The sequence below is a fragment of the Lutjanus erythropterus genome, chromosome 14 (genome assembly GCF_056507025.1).
Source record: "Lutjanus erythropterus isolate fLutEry1 chromosome 14, fLutEry1.hap2, whole genome shotgun sequence".
Classification (NCBI taxonomy): Eukaryota; Metazoa; Chordata; class Actinopteri; order Lutjaniformes; family Lutjanidae; genus Lutjanus; species Lutjanus erythropterus.
Window position 1 is genome coordinate 34,508,199 of NC_139330.1, and position 24,559 is coordinate 34,532,757.

Sequence of the window (24,559 nt, forward strand, 5' to 3'; positions counted from 1 at the left end):
ACTTCTTCACCTCTATTTATTAGAGTAGTCTACTCTACCAACTTCTGATGACCCTTTGTGTAGCCTGGTCTCTAGCTTTGATTTTTACACTAAAATGAGTGTTTATGATGCAACAGCAGGTTTTTTAAATCGTGGTTAAACCAGTTAAAAATAGGCGACTGACTCCTTTCCCACTGCCAGAGGACGAATTTGCCTTTCAGCTTTTGTTCCCCCCCAATGTGTCACGTTCAATGTCACCAACATGCTGGAAAAACAGGGTCAGTAAAGTAGAAAGCAGCATGGAGGCCGGTGACAATGTAATGGTCTCTTTTTCAAACTTGAGACGGATGGAATTTGTGGCTAAAGAGTCACAGAAGTTTCCAATGGAGGCAACAAGCCTTCATCGCCTCTGCCAGAAAAGGGGGGGAAATTAGCGTCTCCACCCGAGTGTCATGTTTCCATAACTGCCGACTGGAGCCGGAGACGATGAATACCTGTGAACACTGCAGAGTCATTTGACCTGGGAATGAATACAGATTATACCATTCCCCACTGAAGAAAGAGGCCAGATGTTAGTGGGTGTTAGTGGGTTTTTTGCCCTGTGTAAGAGGGGCTTTTGATATATTTTCTGTTAAAAAATTCAACTACACTGATATCACATTTACACCAAAATTAGTGCGTCTATGCAGGGTTTTTAAAACGGCTATAACCAGGTGATTTATCCATTTCCCTTCACTAGCAGACCCACTTGCCTTTCTGTAATTTTCTGTTGTTTGCTGAGACTCTTGTTGTGTGTGCAGGAGAGCAGAGAGAGAGAGAGGTTTATAAAAGACTGTGTGTTCAGCTCTCAGTGCTTCTGCAGCTTTCAGATGAATTTCATTGGTTTAAAGTTTAGTTTCTCTCCTGTGTTGCTGTTGGTACGTTCAGATGTCTGCTGGTCTCATGTTCGCATTCAGCTGCAGAGGAGTCATTTTAAGTTACTGCTGATGGAAACGCAACACTTCCCGATTTTGCTGCTTCATAATAAAAGCTTCTAAAAAACAAAATAAAGGGGCTTTTACTCTGAAGAACTTATAGTATAAGTGGGATGTTAAACCACCGTTCAGCTGATACCTGTTGACTAATGGGGGTCATTTGACCTGGGAGCGAATGATGATTGTGCCTTTTTCCCACTGAAGACAAAAGCCAGATGTTACCAGGTGTTAGTGTTTTTTTGTCCAGTGTAAAGGGGGCTTAATAATCTGAAAGTTGTACATATTTTGACCTTGTTTCGGACCCTCAGCTTGGTGTGTATTATCACATTAATTAAAAAAAAGACAGTGAACAACACAACCTTTGCCCAGCAGTGTGTTGTATGATTTACTTGTTGAAAGGTGAATGGTGTATTTAATAAAAAAAAACTGTCTATGAAGGTTAACATCAAGGATATAAGTGATTTAAAATAAACACTGGACAATGGAGGGAGACTTAAAATGTGAAGTGCAGCTGGTCATCATTGAAAAGCCATCTTTACCTCAGTGAATAAACATTAAATCAGCATCATAAAGCTGTTTCCTGACAGGATGTCAGTGTGGGGCGGAGCCTGGACCGAATCTGAACACATGATATTTACATTGACCTATCACCATCATATCAGCTGTAAAACATCTGTCACTGCAGTGATCAGACTGAAACTGTGAGGAGAGAAGGGAACGCAGCACCCCGACTGTCAGCTACACCTGCAGTCAAACGTGTGTGTGTGTGTGTGTGTGTGTGTGTGTGTAACAGAGAAATCTGGACCAGGATACGGACTGTCTGTCTGTGCGTCTGTCTGCTTCAGGCCGTTCTGTTTCCCCTCAGACCTAACATATACAACAGCTTTTAAAAATCCACAGCGTTACAATCATTCCTGTGGAGAGATGAGATGTGTGTGTGTCTGTGTGTCCTGTATCCAGTCATACACTCACATCTGCACAGTCTCATCCTGGGAATTTGTATCCTCGCGTTAAGGCTGTCTGACCTGCTGGTCACCCAGTCCTCTGGATCCACAGCAAATTGATGAATACAGTGTTAGCCCCCCCCCCGTCCCCAGGCTGGCCAGTGCTCGCGGGGGGTCAGCAACAAATCAGGATCCTCCTCAGTTAGTGACCAACACTTCAAGAAAGATCTCACGTTGAACTGTCTTCTCTCTGCCGTGGAACAGGAGCACCGTGGACATCAGCTAAAACCGTGTGCTGCTGTTGATTCCAGATCAGGTAGTCCAGTCTAATCCAGAGCCAAGTGTGGGCTCGTCCACAGACTCCAGTCCCGGCTCTGCTGTGGTGTGTGTCTGTGTGTGTGTGTGTGAGGGCGTGAGACCTCAGCTCCAGCTCGTGCTCTGGAGTTCTTGGCGGAGCCAGGACGGAAGCGGTTGGCCCAACCGATTCAGCAGATGCAGCAGCTCCATGTTGTGCTCACGGTAGTACTCTGTCAGGAAGGCACGCGACTGCACACACACACGCAGAAACACACACACACACACGCAGAAACACACACACACACACACACAAAGATGCTGGTCAAAGATAAGTAGAAAGAAAAAATTGAAAAATAACACAATAAAGTTATTCTTCTGTCTCTGTGCACAAAATAACCAGAATTGAACTGAGGGGTTTCTATGAAAGCCTACAGAAGAGGTAAGTGAGATTGCAGTGTGTTAAATACAAAATGTGTGTCAATTTTAAATTAAATATTGGTGTTTTACAGACGCAAGAACACACATCTTTGTTCAGTACAGATCCTTGCACAAATCACACCGCTATGATATGTGTTCATTTAAAATGAGAATAATGATGCAAAAATTAGCATTACTCCTAATATTGCAAATCATATAACTGCAATATCAGTCAAAATAACTGCAATTGAGCATTTTTTCAAAATTGTTCAGCATTACTGTATTTTTACTGAAGAACAGGTGGAAAAAAAGATTTGCCAGATCATTTTGTGTTTGTTGTTGTAATACTCATTTTGGCCACAAGAGGCTGAAGTGCACCACTATCTTATGTTCTAAACAGGACTAAAAGCATTCATGTTACCCTGCAGGTGAGTTTACACAGGTGTATTGTTGATACTCTATTTGGGGACAGTGCAACACTTATTATAACATCATGTTATAACAACATAAATAACATAATGTTATCACAGGAAAAGTTAATTATTATAACATGGTATATTTGTAATCAATAATCAGAACTGATAAAACAAAGCCAATGTCATTTATCTGACCTAGTTTAACAGGTGTTACACTTGTCACTGGCCATCAAATTGATTAGTGATCAGAGTTGTGATTAAAGGTTTGTGTGGCCCTGGCATTAGATTTTACTGCATGTGCAGGCCAGTCAGTGAATGAAGCACGATGATGACGGTGTGAGGTGTAGATGATACCTCAGGACTCATCTCTGGGTACTTCCTGCCTTTACTCTTGCCCAGACATTTGGCTCGACCTCCTTCAACACGCTGACACCAGAAACCTTTGCTGTCATCGTACCTGCACAAACACAAAACAGAACAGAACACAATAAAAACTGGGAATACGGGAACATTGCTGAGTTTATCTCTCTGAAGTATTTTTTCCTTTCAAAGTCAATCCTGTATTATCTGAATTGTGTGTTTAAAGATATAGGTTCTCTGTATGTATATGTATGGAAGTGTGTGTGTGTGTGTGTGTGTGTGTGTGTGTGTGTGTGTGTGTGTGTGTGTGTGTGTGTGTGAGTGTGTTACAAACATTAGAGCCTGGGTGTAGTTGAAGATGGGAGTGACACCAAGGAACCTCTGGATTCCCTCCATCACCAATGCAGGGTTGGACCGCAGCAGAGCCCCATCCACGATGTGCATCTACAACACACACACACACACACACACACACACACACACACACACACACACACACACAGTCAGTGTCATACATGACTGTAATCTAGACAGTGGTAAATGATATTTTGATTTGATTGATTTGACAGAAGGAGCTACTGCAGCTTCCATGTAACAAAAATCTCATTTGAATTCTACATATTGGATCTGCTTGGACTAAACTATCCGCCTCAGACAAACACCCGAGGCAACAGTCTAGAAGAAGTCACTGCTTTTTGAGAGAAACAGCTTTGGCAGACACTCTGACTAATTAGCCAACATTAACTTGGAGGAAAACATGTGAAACTTTAATTCTGAGGCCAACTTTAATAACCAGCATAAGATGTGTTACTGTGCTGAACGATATCTGCAGCAACAAAATGATCAGGTTCCCCAGTAATGTAGCTTCATATTTGTCCATACAGCATTACATCTAGAGTATTATAACTATAAGTGGACAGTAGAGTGGCAGTCTAACTTCACAACTCATCTTCTCCATCAAGAGATGGACAGCAGGGTTACGGTCTGTTCTTCATGTTTATTTTTTATTATTTTTCTTTGGATTACTGTCTCTGTCTCTCTCTGACTTACTTCAATGTTCAATATCATGGACATGCTCATTAAACAAGTAGAAAAGAAAGTAGTTCCAGTTGATTGTACAACAGAATGAAAGTAGTTCCTGCATGAAACTGCTCACAACAAGGTCTGTGGATTATCTTGAGTAAGCGGGTCATGATTTCTGGAAAGAGAAACTGGTTTTGAATTCTTCAAATGTATGAGTTTGGTACTTTAAGCACCACAGGACTAGTGTCATTTAGTCCCATTATACCAGAGAGAAGGCAGACGTCTCTACAGCTGATATCTCCTAAACTCTGCAACTCACACCAAAACTATCTGGATTGATGAACAGCACTACAGGCCAGGAGCAAAATATGTATTTTTGATTTGGGGTGAACTGCTTAAGATTTTGTACCTACACAGCTTTAGGCTACTTCTCATACATTTATGACCCTTACTGTTGACTTGTTTATATTCTCACATTGTGTATATTTAGAATTTTGCAATTGAACTGTTAACCAGTTTACAGGTCTAACATTTTGGATTTGCACCTGATTGATAATTTTTATTATTTATCTCATAAATGTATTATAGTTGCACTCTTCCCACTTAGTACTACAACTGATGGACAACATCTCACAGGAACAGTCAGAGAGGACCTGCAAATATTAAATGACTTGTTATCATCAGTTTACAGAAATTGCTGCAGTTGTTTATTTCATTGTTGCCTGTGGTTCATGTTGTGATGATGAAGTACTCTGTAATATTATTAACAGATGCAAGTACAATTACTGCTGTCACATCAGCACCAACATTATCACCAAGTCTCCTTTTTAATTTGTTTTAATCTTATTCTTTTATTTGTACTTATTTATATTGACATTACATGATGTTGTCTTAATTTTAATCAATTTGAGTTTATTATTTTCTTGCTGAAACTGTCGGCTCATTTAAATCAGGTCTTAAAACATTACTGTTTACTGCAGCTTACCAGTGAAGTGGATACCTTACATATTTTTAGGATAATCTGTAGCTATTGTTTTTATATTTGTCTGCTGTTGCTTTTGTTTTATGTTTGCTTCTTTCTTTAAATGCATTTTCTGTAATGTTTTAAACTATTTATTGTCTTGCTTTTAGCTTTTGTTTTTAAGTACACAATTTTAATGTTCTTTTAATGTTTCTATTTCAATGCATTTTCAAGTTCTGTAAAGCACCTTGAATTGCCTTGTGTATGAATGGTGCTATATAAATAAAACTGCCTAGCCTTGTCTTGCTCCTGTTTGGCCTCATCGTGTTGGCCTTCTGTTATTTTGCCTCCTGGGTATTCAGCTCTTTTCTATCGTCTGTTAAAGCACTTAAAGCACTCTGTTTTTAAGGGTGCCATAAAAATAAAGTTATTATTATTATTTGTATTCCCCTGGAAAATGGTAACTACAGACAAGTAGGTTTTGCTGTGAGTGGAGACTTATCTCAAAAACAGGCTCATCTAATGTATCACTGTTTCTATGAAGATTTATATTTATCTAAGTGATTGATTACTGCTGATGTTGTTCTTCCAGATGTTTCAATGAATGTAAAACCATTGAGCAGGGAATTCATCCACAAAGTAGACACACAGACATGTCTTCAAATAAACATGAAAATACCTTGTGATGTGAGGCATTAATAATATTACAGGGTTCATGTGTAAGACAGACTGGACTACACTACTGTGTCCACCTGCTCCAGTTTTTGTTACCTGGCTGGGCTGGTAGTGCTGCAGCCAGCGCTCCAGGTGAGTAGCATAAGCCCCGGGATGAAGGCAGCGTCTCTGGAGGACCTGCAGGTCCTTGGAGGCCGAGACGCCTGCAGTCACCACTGCGTGGAAAGTGTTGTTGAGGGCTGCAGGGTCCTGGTGGGCTCTCTGATGCTGTGGTCATTAACACAAACACACATTGATTCAACTGCTTTGACTAACATGTACAGTCTGACAGACAGCTGGATGTGTGTCTAGTGTGTGCTGGTTCTCACCTGGTACCAGGAGTACGCTCTGTCAGACGGGTTGATGAGCACTGCCAGGATTTTAGCTCTGGGCAGCAGGGCAGCAGCTCTCTTAGGAGCTACCTCTGTGTCAAAGTAGTTGGCACTCTTTTCAAACATGAAGTCTGTGCTGACATTCGAAGGGAATGGGAAGAAGTCCATGTACCTGAGCAGAACACAGAAAACAAAGGTGAGTTAGCTCATGCCTAAAAAAGGGTTCACATCCACAGGCCATTTCATTTCATGTTTTGTTGCGATTCCATTTTAATCACTTTAAATTGTGATTTGGTGAAAAGAAAAGTAAGAAAAAATCAGAGAGGCAAGTGAGAAAAAAATTCTAAGTTTGATGTCAAAGGTTTTGTCAGGTTTTCAACTTTTCATAAGTGCTGCCACGTCTCTCCTCTGCACTGCTCCTGTGTAAGCTGCTCCTAACTTTGCTCGTGGATACTCGTACTGTTTGAGCTTGTGCTATGCTGCTGAAAAGATGGTGAGTGTGATATGTGCCATCCTGTGTCCTACTTCTCAGAAAAGAGACTCAAATCAAAACCAGAAATTCAGAGTTCCAAGTTCATATGAAACGCACCGTAAAGCTGGAGAGGAGAAGCAGTTGGTGCCAGTGGGCCATTTGGTAGCTTTCACACTGTGTGTGTGTGTGTGTGTGTGTGTGTGTGTGTGTGTGTGTGTGTGTGTGTGTGTGTGTGTGTGTGTGTGTGTGTGTGTGCTGAAAAACTCAAGTAGTTTTATTCCCTGCTAAAAGGGAGGGAGTTCCCTGGTGTTTGTAGAGTTTTATCATCGGCTCTTTAGTTGAAGTTGTTATTTAACATACCAACTTACTTTGTTTTGAGACACTAACTTTTAGTTATAATCTTTGGGAGGTTTTTGTTTTAAATGTTTCTTTTGTCTCATTTTGTTGATAATAATTCTAGTTTTTGCATTTAGCCCTGGTCTCCTCATCGTTTTCCCTGGGTTATTTTTTTCTGTTAACCCCCTCATTACACCAAATGACTTTTTCATCTATGAAAACAGGTGAAAACCAAGTTTTCAAAGTGCTTGTTGTTGTCATACTCATTTTGGCCACAAGAGGTTGAAGTGCACCACTACCCTATGTTCCAAATAAAACTGAGAGCATTCATGTTTTCCTTCAGGTGAGTTTAAATTACTCCATGCACTCTAAACACACAGTATATTGTATGTTAGCATGTTATCAAGTAATGTTACATAACTTCATAGTCCTATTTAGAACATGAGGCAGTGGTGCATGTCAGCTTCTTGTGGCCAAAATGAGCATCACAACAACAAACACTGTACAATTTTTTAGAAAATGGATCAACAGATTTTTTTTTCCTCACTTGCCTCTCAGGGCTTACTTAGAAAAGAAAACTGCTCAAAACTAAATACAAACATTAAATACATATCTGCACACCCTCAAGTCAGAATGTCATAGAGACCTTTGGCAGCAGTTACAGCTGATTCTTTTTCACTAAAATGCTCAACATTTGTGAGCGAACAACATGACAACTGCACATTAATAAATTAGACTTCATACGGCAGATTTGAACATGATACTGTCAGTCTGACAGTTTTTGGCTAAATCAAAGTAAAATGAATGTTACTGGTGGAATATTTTCCATGACTAATTAATTTTTTAATCAGTGTTCTGAGCTGCAGTATCAGCAGTGTTGACTTGGCAGCAAATCAGCAACAAGCTTAAAAACATTCAAACTGTCTGCAGCTGTAACATTACGCAACTAGAATTTAAAGTATCAATATGACCTGAAGGGAAAAATATGACTTTCTGCATCACCAAAGTGAGGTTCCTATGACAATATGTCAGTTTAGAATCTGTTGCTCATTAAAAATCATCAAAAATATAATGAGTTAAAGAGTGATGCTTTTACAGAAGATTTCATCTTAAACTCAGAACATAACCTCCTCCAGACCAGGTTATGAGCTCAGCATCAGTTACCATGGTGATCTGGCCAGGTTAAAAGAGAGACACCTTCATGACACTGAAAACTCAGACTTTAAACTCAACATACCTCACTAACACATCCATCTTGTTTCATAGTACACCCCTCTGGACTCTGACTGATCAAACCAGGACTTTAACACTGTTGTTTTGAAGCTCTGACTTTATGTTTGAGGTTGCTGTTTTCTCAGTCCTGGCAATATGCCTGCATGCAACTACTACATATCTCTCCACTGCATTTAAGCGAGGAAACACAAACATTGAATTTTCTACTAAAACAACTGTAAATTTGGATTGTGGATTTCCGTCCCTCATCTTTTACATTGAAGCTGTGTTAGAAAGATCACTTCACAAACAGTATGGAGAGGAGGAATGATTACCCAGTTGCCGTAACACTTGTACATACTGCATGTGATGTGGATATTACAAAGTATTTATGATCTGAAAAAGTCTGAATCTATCATTTAAGCTCCTGCAAGCACCATTTCACTGAAACTGAACCTTAGAAACTGAGACATCTTAAGAAAAGAAGAAAAAAACAAGCTATGAAAACTGAGGCTATGTAGTGTTCATGCTGTGATGGAGTACTTCAGACTTTCTGACAGCAGTGGACAGTATGTGTTAGTCAAGTCTTTACCAGTCAATCCCATTGTCATAGTTTGCTCCACTGAAGAACTGGATCTCCTCAAAAGTGGTGGGGCTGGGGAAGGAGCTGGTGATTGCTGGGTGGAGGCTCAGGAATGAATGAAGCGCTGTAGTGCCTTTGAGTAAAGACAAGACATTTATAATAATGAAGGGAGATATACAGTATATAGACAAAATAAAAACATATCGAGAGAGTGTGGTACCTGTTTTCTGTGGTCCAATGACAAGGAACTTTGGGAGTCTGTCACAGGTCTTCTCTTTTGACCAGATGTCTTTGTGTCTTTTGTCATGACAAGGATTCTGAAAAATAAAGCGGCTCATTTCAGTTTTTATTACATCAAAAATACATTTCACTGGAAATGTTTTTAAGAGGGACTGAATATTTTAATGTTTTTAATGTTCAAAATACTAAAATGTCCAGTTCTAATTCACATTCTATCAACATGTTTTACTCTCTTTCAAAGAAAGTTGTGCAAAAAGCGATTTGTACATTTTTCAACGTTTCAATGAATAAACCGACCTGCCAGAGTGGGTTTCTCTCCTCGGGGAAGATCTGGAAGTATTTCTCAGCGAGCTGGACAGGGGGCAGCGTCTGCAGCCTGAGGTTGGTCCAACACTGGACAAACTTCACCAAAGACTCAAAGGTGTAGAGACCCAGCCGATCGTTGCCGTAGTTAGACAGGTGGGTCATGAAGATGCTGATCTGGATTGAGAGGCCACAATGGAGTTAGATTAACATTTATCTGCTGTTGTCAGGGCAACAAGTCCTTAAGTTAAAACCAATGCAGGCGGAGTCAAAATTACCTAGATAATAACCAACAGCTGTTAAGTTTACCTCAACTATGAACTCAACAGAGAGCAGTAGTTTTCATCTACATACATGTTGGTTACAACTGAGAAACTAATTAATATTTGAATATTTAAGAACTATACAACAAAACATTATGACTACTTACATACTACTAAAAACAAACTGGCCCAAATACGATTTCATTTCACAAGTAAAAAGGATCAATTCAACTTGTTTGTGATTTTTGTATGTATCGTCGGGTTGTTTTGATGTTTTTTGGATCAATGTCAAGTTTTAATGTGTTTTGAGTCCAGTTCAGTCAAAATGAAGCTTGTGGTCTATCAGTGCTTAGGATACTACAATAAAATAATGGCTAAAACACACTAAAATACTTATTTTTAATGGAAACAAGGCATTTAAAGGACTGGTGTGAAAGACTTCATGGTGTCTAGTGACAAGCTTGCAGATTGCAAACACGCTGTCTTACGCTTGCCTTACGAACATACAGAGAAACGTCCCTACATCTTACACACTGGACCTTTAACATCCTGTTCCAAATAATGAATCAAAGCATCAGTATGTGTCAAATAATTCAGTAAGAACAAGCAGAACAAAGGTGCAACTGTGCCCTGATGAGTTTCAGTGCTCCCTGATTATTACCACTTAAAGCTACAATCATTAGGCAGTGTCACGCATGAGGAATCACACTTCAAACAGCTTTAAAAGTGAAAAGATGGGCACAACTAGAACTCCTTGTTGACTCGTTGTCAGATGCTGACTGAACGTAATTTTAAGTTTCAGTTTACTCTCTCTTTTTAACATTATAAGTAAGACGTTCCAGTCTCAAATGAGTCGAGTATCATGACAGACGAGTCAAAGTGAAGTCACAAGTACTGCTCAAGTCTAAGTCTCCAGCAGACAGCTCTGGTGTGTGCATGGGAGGCGGTGTTCATACTGGGTTCAGGAGGACAGTGAGGAAGAGTTCTCCTCCTCGGATGCTCTTGTCCAGCTCCTTCGAGCCTCCTGGGTATTCATTGTAGAAGATTGTATGGGTGAACAGACCACAGGTCTGCCTGGGCAGCACCTAAAACACACAAGGAGATCATTAGTTGTTTGGTGTATGTTTGGATGATTGTGTATCTTTGGTCTTTATCTGTGTGCACACTTTCATTTTCAAACTGGTGATAGCTGTAGTCAGTACTTTTTTTTAGACCAGGACAGAGGGTGAGGCAGCAATCAGTAATTAGTTAGAGTAAGCAGCATCGTACAGTGAGCTTGCAGACTGCAAACACCTTATCTCACCCTCCCCTTTCAAGTACGTAGGAAAAACTACTGCGGCTGTGGAACTAGTGTTTGATTTGTCCATTCTGGGCTACTGCAGAAACATGAAAGAGCACCTTCTGCAGATGTTCTGCAACAACGAAAACACAGTGATTCTTACACGACTCATTATACACTAATTATAAACAAATGAAAACACTTATAGATATATTTATTTCTGGCATATTCTGACAATAGACAGCCCTAAATCTTACACACTGTACCTTTAAACTAATACAATACTGAACAATGGATGTCTTGGGCTGCTCTGCAGGATCATAATCATGACTGATTCAAGCATTTTTTGATCAGTAACTACATAAATACTGATCCACATTTAATCTTTTGTTGATCTGATGTGGGTACTGCGCTCATATGACTCACTGAACTCTTTTGCATACATTTGCAGGAGGTTCAAGTGTTAAAGTGCTGCTCTCAGATGAAAATAACTTTCAAGTAAACCAGGATAAGAAATTTTGAAAGAATGTTTGTTTCCATCCACTAATGTTGTGTGATCATTAGGAGTTGATTCATTAAGATAAGCCATAGGAGGAAATCTCCTGTTGGAAAACCATTTTACCATTGCAGGTAAAAAGATGACTTAATTAAAAGGGTGCCGGTCAAACCTCAAATAGTGACAAATAATGTTGAAAACAAGATGGCAAAACTACTTAAGGCTAAAATCACCTCAAGCCAGCCTAACAAACTTTTTTTTGCACAACTGAGGACATTTTTTCTAATTCTACTGCTTCCATCAACCTTATCTAATGTGATACTTCAAAAAGTGCATAAAAACATGTTGATGAAAACACAGCCAGTGAAACTTCTCTCCTGCAGACACAAAATACTACTGAACAATATACAGATTATTCCTGGAGAACATTTCTTCACTTCACTTTCTTCCTAATGCAGGACATTTAAATTACTATATTTATTATGCAGCGTTAGTGGAGGTTTTGTGCTCACTTTGTAGCTGTACTACATATAAAAATAATAAAAAGAAAAAGTAATAAAAATGCACATCAAATCAGAACTGTGAACAGAAGATTACACTTTATATGAAGTCTCTTCTCCAGACAAAATCTAATTCAGTGACAGCAAAAACAGCAAAGAAGCATTTAGCTTTGATCCACATAGTATTTGGAAGATGGGAAACTAGCGAATAAAAACGCTCCTACTGCTATATTCATGACCCTCAAATATCCTGTCAGCTGGACAGGACTGGAGGATGAATGCTGCAGCTGTTCCATGTCTGTCCTCTGGTAGGTGCTACAGGTCTTTGCTCAACAAAACTGGAGGTCTGCCTCTTAACTCTAGAAAATACAGTAACTCTGCATGTATATACCATGCTCCTAAGTGTGCAGGCTTTGCTCTTTTTTTGTTGTTTTGGGGGGCTTTCATGCCTTGAACTTATAGGACAGTTGAAGATATGACAGGAAAGGGTGAGAAAGAGGAGATTGACATGCAGCAAAGGGCTACAGGCAGGAGTCGAACCCATGGACACTGCAGAGGACTCACAGCCTCAGTTGATGGGGTGAACACTCTACCAACTGAGCTACCAGGTCATCATGTGCAGGCTTCTCTGTCATTTCAGAAATGATGTTACGGTTACTCAGGTTAATTGAAAAATTTTCTGTCTCCACACAGTTACAGAGAATGAGACATCTCAGCTGTGCAGAGCTGCTACATGTCATTATTACTTCCACATCTAGCTTTATGTTTGACCGAGAAGTGTGACAGTGTGGGGAAACATTTATCTGTGGGAATATTATTGCAGTGCAGGAATTAATCAAGGACTGTGCACTGACCTGGATCCCATTGTGTATGAAGCCACGGCGGTAACGAGCTGGCCTCAGATGGGGGTATTCCTCTGTGCTGGTCACCTTGATGCCCCACACAGACTTCCAGGCCTCATAGAGCTGGCTGTGAACGGGGTAAACCCCAGAGTGGTGCGGAGCCACTGCGTAGCCCATATCTGTTGGGATGCCGTGCTCCTGGAGAGAGGAGAGGAGGCGGGCACATGAGGAGGTAGCAGAGAGGAGAAAGTTATGGTCAGGTGAGAAAAGAAGAAAGAGACATGGGAGCAGATGCGTTCACTTCTGCCTCATATGTCTATAACAAGTCTATAAATATGGGTGCCAATTTTAATTCTAAATCGAAAACTGATCGAAGTGAGCTTAACTGAAAATGGATTGAAATCAAAAGGATGCGATTCTATCATTTTTTTCTCTTCATCCCTGCCTACTTGCGCATGTCTGGCGTGTAGCTTAAGAAAAAACAAAGCACCACTTCAAAGACAACACAGCATAGCTTACCAGTAGCCTGGAGCTGCACTTTTCTATCTTTTTAAAGAATTTAAAAATGTAAATGACATTCGTCAGAGCATAAAACCAATGAATCGTGGTGTTGAAGAATCATGAGACTCCTATCACAAGGAAATACAGAAAAAGATCAGAATCCTCTTCAAAGCCGACATTACTCATGTAGCCATTTAATCTTTACCCAGGCAATGCAGTGCCAGAACTACACACTCAGAACTCCGTCACCATACATGTATGTGTACAGAGGTCTCACACGTTGGCAATGTCTGCAGTGTACTGGTGGTGCTAACCTGAGCAAAGATCTTGTTGAGCCTCATCTGCTCAGCCAAGACGCTGACGTTGTGAAAGAGGTGAGGCTGCATGTGGCTCCACATGTGAGGAAACCACCAGAAGTCCATCCTGTGTTGCAGCAGCATGTCGTCTCCCCGATCCTCCTCATCAGTTCCTGAAAAAAATCCATATAAACACAAATAACTTAGGTTTCCATCATGTGGCCTGATACTAATTAAGGTTTTAATAAGGTTTTAAAAAAGATGGCACTGCTGTCAGATTGTTACTCAGTACCCTGAGATGAAGTATCAGAATCAGTTAGTATTCAGTCACAATTACACAGTAAGCTTGGCAGTAGTTCCACTCAGAGGAAAACTCAAACATTTTCCTGAATTAAGACGGAAAACGTGACAAAGAAAAAAAAATCATGAATTCTTACAATCACAACATTGCAAATTCCCACAGGTGATGTTGTGTGGTGTGCAAAGTCAGGCCAAAATGATGATCCTCATTCATGACGCTAATGCTACACTTCTGAAACTTTGCTCTTCACAAATACAGTGGCAGAGATCCAAAGCTGTGGTATAAGAGCCTGTTTCAAACAGACTGCTGTGCTGGTGCAGTAATGTCACATGGTCCGTACCTGTGTGATAGAACTTTCCAGAAAATCCCAAGTTGAAGGTGAAATTAGGGACGAGTGCTCTCAGCTTGTTTTGAGTGTTGAGCAACGCCTGTGAAAGGAAGAAAAATACACTTAGTTCAGTTCACAGTTCACACTTACTCAATGACATTATTTTCTTTCACAGTTATTCAAGGAAATTATTAACCATTGCTGCTTAACCTTGAGGCTGAAGTCAAATTAAGTAATAATTGACATTTTCTATGTGCAATCTATTTTATAGTACTGGTTGAAAAATTATGCAATACACTGGACACACAATTCATATTAATATTTTTCATACACTCCGCCACCGTTATGCAGATTTGTGCATCCTGTAATAACATGTTTTAATGTTTCATTTTATGACCTTGCAGAGATCAGTATGGTGCCTCCCTGATGAAACCCGGTCTACACAGTAATGTAGATTAGTGTTAATATTCTGAAGGCTGAAATGTGAAAAACTGTGGCAACACCACACATGCATAAAACATACATTTATGCGCATAAACCCACCTGGACATGAATGTACATGAACGTTTACATGAACATGAAACAGGCTATGAATTGTTGAACTTTTTTCTGATGATAGCTGTGCCCATTTCAGGGGCTTCTCCTTTAACAGACACGGTGTCACCATGATGCACCACCACCCATAGTCTCACAAAGACTGACATGAGCATGCAGTGGGTGAAAAGCAGGGTCCATCCTGGTCAGGTCTATCACAGGGAAACCAGTCACTTACATTTACATGTAAATTATCCTTTCGACCAAGAGAGCAATCTGCCTGGAAGAAATCCACACTAACAGAAGACTATCAAAATACACAGAAGATCAGTGCTGAGATTTGAACCCAGGTCCTTACTCCCTAAGACAAACCAAATAACTGAGCCACTGTGCTCCCAGCAAACCACTGAACAGCTTTACGCTTCCTTCAAGGAGAAAGCCTGGAGAGTGCTTGGAATAAAATTTACAGAGAGATGAGATTTGCATTGGAAACACAAAACCAAGTCAAAACCACGTGTCAAACTCAAAGGCATTTTTTTCCCAGCCTGCAAGATAATTTAGATTCTCTATTAATAGCCAGAGGCCACTGACCCGTTTCCATACAGTCCACAACAAACACTCAGCTCACTCAGCACTATTGTTCCTCCAATCTTTATTTTTAGTGTTCATGTTAATTTAGCATTCATAGTATTGTGTAATTGCTGATTCAGAATCATCAAATCCTCTCCAACCTACTCCACTTTGAAGTTTCCGGTTTTCTAGCAATTCATTTGAGCTTGAAGCTCTCAGAGACTTCATTTCAGATTCCTGCATTTTCAGCAATGCTTTTCAATAACTTCTTCTTCCGTACGCTTATCAGTTGACCACTACTTCTGCATACTTTCACCTACAGAAGCCATTCAATTGACAAAATATTCAGCCCTTTCCTCTTATGCTTTACAGCTTTGATTTGTATTTGCGTTTCAGCTAAGCTACCAGCTTTTAAAGCAATGGTATTTCAGCTGAGGTACTGGATAATGCAATTCATCTTCCAGTTCTACCAGTTTTACATTTCAATTTCCATGTTTTTCAACAGTGCAGTGCAATGCATTGCATTTTCATACTTACAGTTTTGACAGAATTACAACTCAGCTTCCAGCTTTTTTAAATCAACATATTTCAGCCCTCTGCTTCCTTAGTTAATGCAGTTCAGCTTCCATGTTGTTCAGCGGTAGCTTTAAGATTTTTCAGGCATTTCATTTAAGACTTCTGAATTTTCAGCAAGATTTAGCAAATTCATTTCAGCTTTCAGCATTCATACATATTTTCTGCTGGAAATGCCATTTTCTCATTCTTCTTCTTTTTTTTTTTAATTCTCTCATGGAGCCAAATTTAATGTTGGCTATTTCATCCTGTCCTAGCAGGACAGGAGAGCAGGACAGCAGCTTTAAGATCATCCAGAGTGGGTGTGACTAATGATTTTAACAATGCTTTGATACCTGTTGTGTGTGGCACTTATACTGTGCCACTCCAAAAGAGTCACTGGGTCTAACCTGGTCAGCCCAGTAGGAAAGTTCTGGCTGCACTCCAGCTTATTTGGCCCCTTCAATGATCAAGTTTGACACCCTGGACCAAACAGATCAGCTTAGCCAATGAAACATAAATTCTACCTCCTTTACAGCTCCTCCTTTGCAGCTTAGAGAATGTCTACATCTCTAAATCAATACAGCTATTCTCTTGATTAGCCTGGGAACATCAGGCTGCTGTTTTAGGTTTGTTACACTCTCTACTTTCTCTCCACTCAGTGTTAGTGAAGCCTTCTGATGTGGGTGTGGTGGTGGCAATTTGTCAGATCTGAATCCATTAACAATATAAAAGACTACAAGAGTGCCATTAATATATGCCTTATAAATGCTAATGCTAGCTTTTACTTGTACAAACAGCTGACACAAGCCCAATTAAAATTCCTCACAGCTTATAGCAGGAGTAGCAATGTTTAGAAATTCTACAAGAAATAGAAATACTTATCAAACATGAACTTTCTAAAAACTTGTCATAAGTTTGAGAAGCAGTGAATGATCTATTTTTGCTGACTTCAGAGTGCGGGATAATTTTAGCTACATGACAGCTATACTCATGCCATTCCTCCGTGTCAAACTCTGATGTACACCATAATTGGATAATCAGGGCTGAAAACTTGCACTTTCGTGAGTAAACAAACAGTACTTATTGCAAAAAAGTGAAGCTTGCACAAGAAAATAAGGGGCTGAGATGAAAGGACAATTACACTTTCCACAGAGTGACTGTATCGGTTTGACACAAAGTATACAAATGTGGAAATGGTACCGACTAAAGCTCAGCGACATGGTGAAAGACGAGAAGACCTGAACATGTGAATTTAATCATTTAAACAAATGGGCAAACTATTACCAAAGCTAAAACATGGCTGCATGCTTTGGGAAATGATTGTCACTACGAAAATGTGTAAGCAGATAGTAATTAATAGAGCATTATTATTATCATTTTCATCATCATCATCATCACTATTATTATTATTACCGTCATCATCATCATCATTATTATTATTATGTGTAATATAACTTGTTCAGATAGTGCTGCCAGACAGCCCTCATTTCCCATGATGCATTGCTTAAAGTATAAGTTCACTGTTTTATGTTCCAAAAGGCAAATGTTACTTTTTGTTTTGTTTGTTCAGGACATAGTAGTTTATGTTGATTTATGTTGGTGAGCGTCATTTTTCTGCTGGTTTATTGTTACACCATGAGTGAGGTGGCTCGTACATTTCTTCACACTGGGCGTATTTTCAGTTGGTCGTTTAGGAAGCGTTTCTCCTATTTTAGTATATTTGCGTTGTAGCACACAATTTTAAAATAGATAATATGTTGGACTGTAGAATTTAAATTGGAACGTGGATTGGTGATGTTAGATATCTGATAAGTGAAATAGATCAATATCAGCCCCCGATACCAATATTGGATCGATCTCATCTCTAGGACTTATTTAGCTTAAACATACGATACCACTGATATGATGCTTCTAACCTGCAATACCTGATTTTTTTGAGCCACATGTTTTCAGCAGAACAGCACTGACATATACTATGCCTTTTAAATTGATATGATGAACTTGTTAGCAAACAGTACCCTAATTACACATCCAGCAGTTATGGAGTAACATTATTGTTCATTTAAAGCCGTATTTCTGGGAACCTGATTACTGTAAGCCCAATATTCACTCTCTTTTATCTCCATGTTTGGTCCCTAACAACTCCTGAGAGAAATATCTTTAGCTGCTAAATGCTCCACTGTGTTCACCAGTTAGTCTCTAATTGTGTCTGTCTTCTGTTCGCTGCTAAAAACGAAGTGTGCAGCGGGTTTTTCAAGCTTTTCCCTGCTTGCCGCAGCTGAAATCGACACCATGAGAGCGTTGAGAGTGATCCAAAACCATAAAATTGTGGATCAGCTTAACAATGAAACTCCTCATGAAGGTCTGCAAAGCTGAAGGGATCTGCACATTGAAGTGATTCTCTGTAGGTTCCTCACTATGAGCTGCCACTTTTACACTGCCATACTCTTTTCAAATTCATTCGGCATAGGTAAAGATTCATTACAAAAATATCAATTATAGCTACTTTAAGGGTAGCATTTATCCTTCATACCTTATATTAATTGCTCAACAAAACAACAATTTGTATCAAAAAACACATACAAAAAATGTGAACTCATGCTTGAACTGCTGTTTCAGTGTGTGAGACAAGAACTGCCTTGGCATACAATCTGAACCAGATTTAAAATGAATATGAATGCATATCAGCATCATCTCATTTGTGGTCTCTTGTGTGATGGATAACAGGGATCACCCACCTCCACGTCTGACACCTTCATACGGGTTCCTTCCTTGCCAACGAAGATATCATCCACGTCCACCAGGATGTGCCGGTCCAAGGACAAACACAGTCTCTTCCCAGTCAGGTAGGCAATGGCATCCACAAACACTAGCTTGTGAAGCCAGTAGTTGAGATTGTTTCCAAAGAGAACTCTCTGAATGCCGTCGTGGAGCCCCAAGTCCTGGACCACTGTGGCGTGGAGGGCCCGCAGAGGGCTGGGTCCAAAATGAGCCAGTACCTCAGAGGACTTGGTGCTGGCCAGAAGCACTGGTTCATAGGTAGAGTGGTTGGACTGGAAAATGGTCCAGTCATCCCCTGGTAAAGAGCCCTGCTCAACCTGGTTGGGCTTGGTGATGTAAAGTAGAGGAGCATTGGGGTTGATCCGGTAGTCCCTGAGTCCCAGGTGTGAGTGTAGAAAGAGTGGGAAACCTTTGAGCTGTGCGCTGAGAAGAGAGTTTTCATTAGCTTTGAAGAAGCCAATGACACCTACTCCATACTCAGCACAGTACTTGTCCAGCAAGTCACGGTTCCACGCGTCCAGATTGACATATTTCAAGACATTTTCATAGATGATCAATGCATACCGTCCACGGTTATGTTCCGTCAATGTGGGCATGTCCCCTTTACCAGGAGCGATCTCTGTCCGGTAGTGGAAGCGGCTAGACTCTAATATGGCTACAATCTCCTGGCCCAGCTGGGAGTAGATGCTCTCTACAAACACCAGAACTACGGGCTGAGTCCTGGAATTGTCCACCGCCTTCACTTGTCGTAATCGGCCCTGACGTGAGGGAAGAAAAAGCGGTGACCTCTGGACACCCGGCCCTCCTCCGGCGGCTCCTGTACTTGCTCCAGGTGACATCCCCCCTCCTCCACCACAGTCACTGAAGGGTAAAGGGGGGGCCTCTTTGATTTTGGGGCTGTTGGAGACATAGTAAGCTAGGAAGGCCATGGACAGCAAGCAGAAGATGATAAGTGCCAGGATGAGGCGGTGAAGCTCCAGCTGGCGGACACCTCTCATTAGCTTCCACACACCCAAGCCTGCACCTACCATGGTGTTGGAGGGGGGAGGCAGGACTGGGCAGCAAGCAGCAGCGGTGAACAGGGAAGGAGAGTGGAGAGGTGGAGTAGGAGTGAGAGGAGGAGGGAGTGGAGGCGGAAAATCGAGCAGTAGATACTGGCACTGAGCTGCGCTGAGGAATAGCCATTTACACTAGGTCACCATGGCCAGCATCATCCATTACCTGCTCTCCACTTCTAGCTCTGCAGCACAAAAATCACTCAGATGACTGGAATGGAGAGATGAATGGAAACGGGGGCAGAGGGAAGGATAGATGATTATTTGATGGATGGAATGTCAAATATCTGCGGATCGAAGAGGGAGAAATGGAAGATGGCTGAATAAAAGCTGACACCAACAAAGTAGATGTCTCTCTGGGGACCAGTTGGGTTCAGCCTGCGTTGCTGCTTGCCGTGCAGGTGTCTACTCTCTACACGTGGATGTGTCCATCTGTAGATGTTTGTGTAGTACGTCTGCGCTGGTGGCCTGTGCATTGGGGCTGGACCCCCTCAGGCCACCGTGCCTGGACATCCTAGAAAAAGACACCTAGAGGATGAGGAAGAAAGAATAGAGGGGAAGGACAAAGTGAATGGGGTACAGAAGGACGAGAGGGAAGAAGTGCACTTTAAATCTGCATTCAGTTCTCATGGTTGTTCTGTACAGTTCTGACATGTCTGCAGCTAAGTGAGAGGTACTGTTTGAATTTTGAGAATGTATTCTGCCAAAAATCCAAAGAAAAGGCTTCTCCCTCTGGAAAAAGAACTAATTGATGAATCAGAATTAGTGGACAACAACTCTTGAAGTCTGAGAAGGGTCTATAAGCCTCACCTGGAAAACACTGCAGATCTGAAAACCTTCTGATCCAAATCTGGCAGACCCCTGCAGGACAGAGATACAGGAGACAGATGAAAGGGAAGAAAAGAAAGAGAAAAACTGTGAAGCGGTATTCCTTTGTAAGGACAATAACAAGTCTCAGTACTGTTTATTTTAGGCAACAAAGCTTCACACATTTTGAGCAAAACACAGACTCCTTTGTGCCAGTCGAAGGGCTCATTTATAACCCCTTTACATACAAAAATAGATGTCTGTTTCAATGTAACCATCACATAATTTCATGCATCCTTGACACTGGCATGGATGCTGAGCAATACATCCACTAGAAGGCGCTACACAGAATCAAAGATTACCCCCAAAGAGAACAAACATGGCAAAGCTGGAGGATGTTGGAATAATGAACGTCTTGAGAAAGAGGAATTGACAACAAATGTCTTTTCAAAATACTTTCAGGTTCTTCAACTTCTCTGTAATGCCCAGACAAAAAATGGTGAAATTTTCACCCAGTGAAGCATTTTTTCATTAGAGGACATGTTAATGAATTGCCAGCTGTGTGTTCACTGGGCATGGTAGGATATCGTAGGATATATAAAATTGTAATCCTACTAATAATCTCCATTTTTACTAAATGTATCAATAATCTGAGTATGTTTTTAATCTGGAACTGTAATGGAATACAGTTACTTTTTTAATATCCAGATTACATAATCTTGTTACATGTAATCCGTTACTCCACAGGCCTGGTCATGTCCTGCGTGAACTATTGGCTTCACTGCTACACTGCCCCCCATCATTCATCTGTAACACAGCAGGTTCCATCCATATCTGCACCTAAAGTTAAACACAAATTAGCCTTAAGGAGAACATCAACACAGAAGCTTTAAATTACTCGACATTTAAAGAATGATTTCCTAATGAATGTACTCATTTACTTGCTTACAGGATCATTATTCATAATTTAGAATAAAGAAGCTGCACACTCATAATGCAAATGCAATTAATTAGTTAATCAAAGTTTCAGGCAAAACAGTCGCCTTCAAAAATGAGCCTGACAAAGTGTGTGTGGTCCTTCAACAACTACTGTCATTCTGGGAAGAATAAGAGACAAAGAATGTGCTGCCTTTGTATGAGTATAGTAACCATGTGTGCAGATGCCTCAGTTCTTTTGGCTCGCAGTGCTAATTAAAAGAGAACACATACACACACACACACACACAGAGCAGACAATACCACCGTCAGGAGAAGACCCACACTGTTTGGGGCTCAATTCATGTGGTCTGTGGTGTGGTGGTCTTAGAACACACTGTGTGTGTGCATGAGTGTTTGTGAATAGACATGGGAATGAATGGATAATGTTTGCAAAAGGCTGAGGTGATGGATAAAACTTAATTGGATGGAATGGAGACACACAAATGGCAGCCCTGACACTGCTGCACATGTTCATAAAGAGGCAGTTAAACAAACCATTTAAAAACACACCACTCTAACACACTTAACTGTCAGGAACAGGGGTGCTGATGTTGGTGGTCAGAAAAAAAGAAAAACCACAGGCTCCTGAAGAAATTTGAATTGTGTGAAAATACTGTTGCACATGCTTGGAACAGGGAAGTCCATTATCTTATCAATGCAACTGAACAGAGACTGTCTTAAAAACTCACTCTGGAGCCTTAAACATTATTGCAACATCTGAGATAGGAATGAGTGAAGTGTAACATTAATACACCTAGAGACACACAACAAGCAAAGATGCCTGTTGTTAAAGGGAGAATGTGATTTTGTGAATTTGTAACCTGCTTTCTAAAAGTTGCTGAGGCAACACACTCTAAAATCTTAGATGTTGGACTGTCTGTGAATTCAACACAAGGGAAGTTTTTAAAAACAGCCTTAAGTTGCAGTTCTCCATAAGTTCATTTTTATAATGTACTGAAATTAAATTAAATTCACAGAAGTTAATCTCACACAATATTATAACTCTGAAATTGTTTCAGTAATCCTAAGAAGCTGGTATGTAAATAATTGACAACAATTTGACAGCGTTGGACAGAAAGAACAACATACTGATTGTTTTTAAATGCTTCCTGCATCACCATCAATACAGCAAAAGAAATACTGTGTCCAAGGAAAGGCTAAAGGGTCACCTTTATCCTCAGACATGTTTGGCATATTTTATTTATCTTCGCAAATGAGTGTAGCAACGTGACTGTACTTATCTGTCTGAAGCTGCTTTTAGGATTGTATACAGTCCCCTTTATGAGTAGATGTTATTTTGTATGAAGAGTTTGCAAAAACAGTAATCTTCTGCACATGGAGAACAACTTAATTCTCAGACTACTGTGCAAGCTTTGGCCTTCATCAGGGACATTCAGTGGTTCAACCACACTGGGCAGACAGGAACAAATACACCATCTGAGCAACAGTGAAAGTCACAGATCATTGATGAAAAAAAAGGACGCTCCGCATCAAAATCTGGCAAATTTGAGCGGGACACTGTTTCAGTGTCAAGTGCACAATATAGCCTATAACATGCTGAAATTAACAGGTGTGTTGCTTTAGCAATGTTTCCCCTAAAACGTCAAAAGAGAAACATAAAGTTACTCCACTACTGGAACTGAAACACAGAATATCAGCTGAACATACCACAGACTGACAAATCACAGTTTGAACCTATGAAGTAGACTGCAGAGGGCCCAGAAGAAAAATATAGAAAAAAAAATATAGAGCTGCACCAATTAATCAATTACAGGGCGATTATGTTCATTATAGATTTGTTCGTTGATAATTTTCTCAATTAATTGTTTGGTCCTTAAAATGTAAGAAAATGATGGAAAATGTTCACCAAAGCTCAAAATGACAATCATCAAATATCTTCTATGCCCAAGAATATTCAGTTTACTGTCAGAGAGGAGTAAAGAAACCAGAAAATATTCACATTTAAGAAGCTGAAATCATTTTTTTTTTTAAATGAAAGCAATTTATCGATTATAAAAATAGTAGGCAGTTGTCATAGTTGGCAATTACTATTCTGATAATCAATTAATCACTTTGAATCCTACTAAAATATTTAGGGCCCAGTAGCACCATTGTGGTTCAATAATGATCTCTGGTCATTTACAATCAAAGGGTATTCAGGAGAGAAATGATTTCCCCTGTAACACAACACTGAGGACTAATTGGAAGTTTTAATCATTTAGGCTAATTATTCTTCTGCTGGGGCAAAACTATTTCAAATAGTGTTTGAATGATACAGTTTTATGATAACTACATATAATGATTAATATAACGGCTCCAAACTTTTGAATACTAAGGCAATGCATATTCCAGGACGCCGGGCTACTGGGTGCTGCAGTCACCAGGGGATAACAAAGTAACATTTATTCCGAGGTGATTCCCATGATTCTGCTAAAGAAAATCATACAAGCTAAATGTGACAACAAAAGTCCACGTGTGCATGCTGGTTTCTGAGTCTACTACTTCACCCCTAACTACCCACGCTAAATAAAAAGCCTAGCATGTGAGCGACACACTGCACCCAACGGACAGAACTGATATTAATAATGCACTGCTATCATCGAGCTCCATCAATGATTCATAAACTGTACTAACACACTTTCCTTTCCCTTATGTATTATATATTAGCATGGCTGGCTGCTGGTTACCTCACTACACATGCATACAGGACACAGCTACCATGCTCAGTTAACCTTGTGTTCACTGTGTCGGTTCTTTTTCCGAAATCTGCCATTGAGAAAATCTGCCTTTTTCTGGTTTGTGTTCAACTGTCCACTGAAATCTGTCACCAACTTTTGTCGGACAAGAACTCAAAGAGCCTCTGTCTGAATTGTTGGTGCATTAGTCACAAGCGGAAACTAAGTCATTTGG

General features: G+C 40.3%; 1 protein-coding gene and 1 long non-coding RNA gene across 2 annotated transcripts in view; both read right to left on the minus strand.

The window, feature by feature from the left end:
- Positions 1–1,313: 1,313 nt before the first annotated feature.
- On the minus strand, positions 1,314–20,252 carry ndst2a (N-deacetylase/N-sulfotransferase (heparan glucosaminyl) 2a). The gene is made up of 13 exons (XM_084736076.1): positions 18,767–20,252; positions 14,382–14,469; positions 13,759–13,913; positions 12,956–13,141; positions 10,783–10,911; positions 9,558–9,740; positions 9,241–9,337; positions 9,030–9,153; positions 6,415–6,589; positions 6,143–6,313; positions 3,722–3,831; positions 3,382–3,484; positions 1,314–2,443 (listed from the first exon to the last, which is right to left on the minus strand). The coding sequence occupies exons 1-13, from the start codon at positions 19,838–19,840 to the stop codon at positions 2,318–2,320; spliced, it is 2,721 nt and encodes a 906-aa protein (XP_084592202.1). The 5' UTR covers positions 19,841–20,252; the 3' UTR covers positions 1,314–2,317.
- Positions 20,253–20,255: 3 nt separating this feature from the next.
- LOC146315879 (uncharacterized) overlaps positions 20,256–24,559 on the minus strand; it is a 33,837-nt gene continuing 29,533 nt past the window's right edge. The window contains exons 3-4 of the long non-coding RNA XR_014771857.1: positions 20,675–20,725; positions 20,256–20,392 (exon numbers count right to left, since the gene is read on the minus strand). This is a non-coding gene — a long non-coding RNA (uncharacterized LOC146315879). The remainder of the gene's footprint in view (positions 20,393–20,674; positions 20,726–24,559) is intronic.

Coding starts and splice junctions, on each gene's coding strand:
- ndst2a (XM_084736076.1), bottom strand. CDS start 19,840: ATGGTAGGTGCAGGCTTGGGTGTGTGGAAGCTAATGAGAGGTGTCCGC. Junction 9,338..9,557: donor AGAGAAACCCACTCTGGCAG/GTCGGTTTATTC, acceptor TTTATTTTTCAG/AATCCTTGTCATGACAAAAG. Junction 9,154..9,240: donor CATTGGACCACAGAAAACAG/GTACCACACTCT, acceptor CTTTACTCAAAG/GCACTACAGCGCTTCATTCA.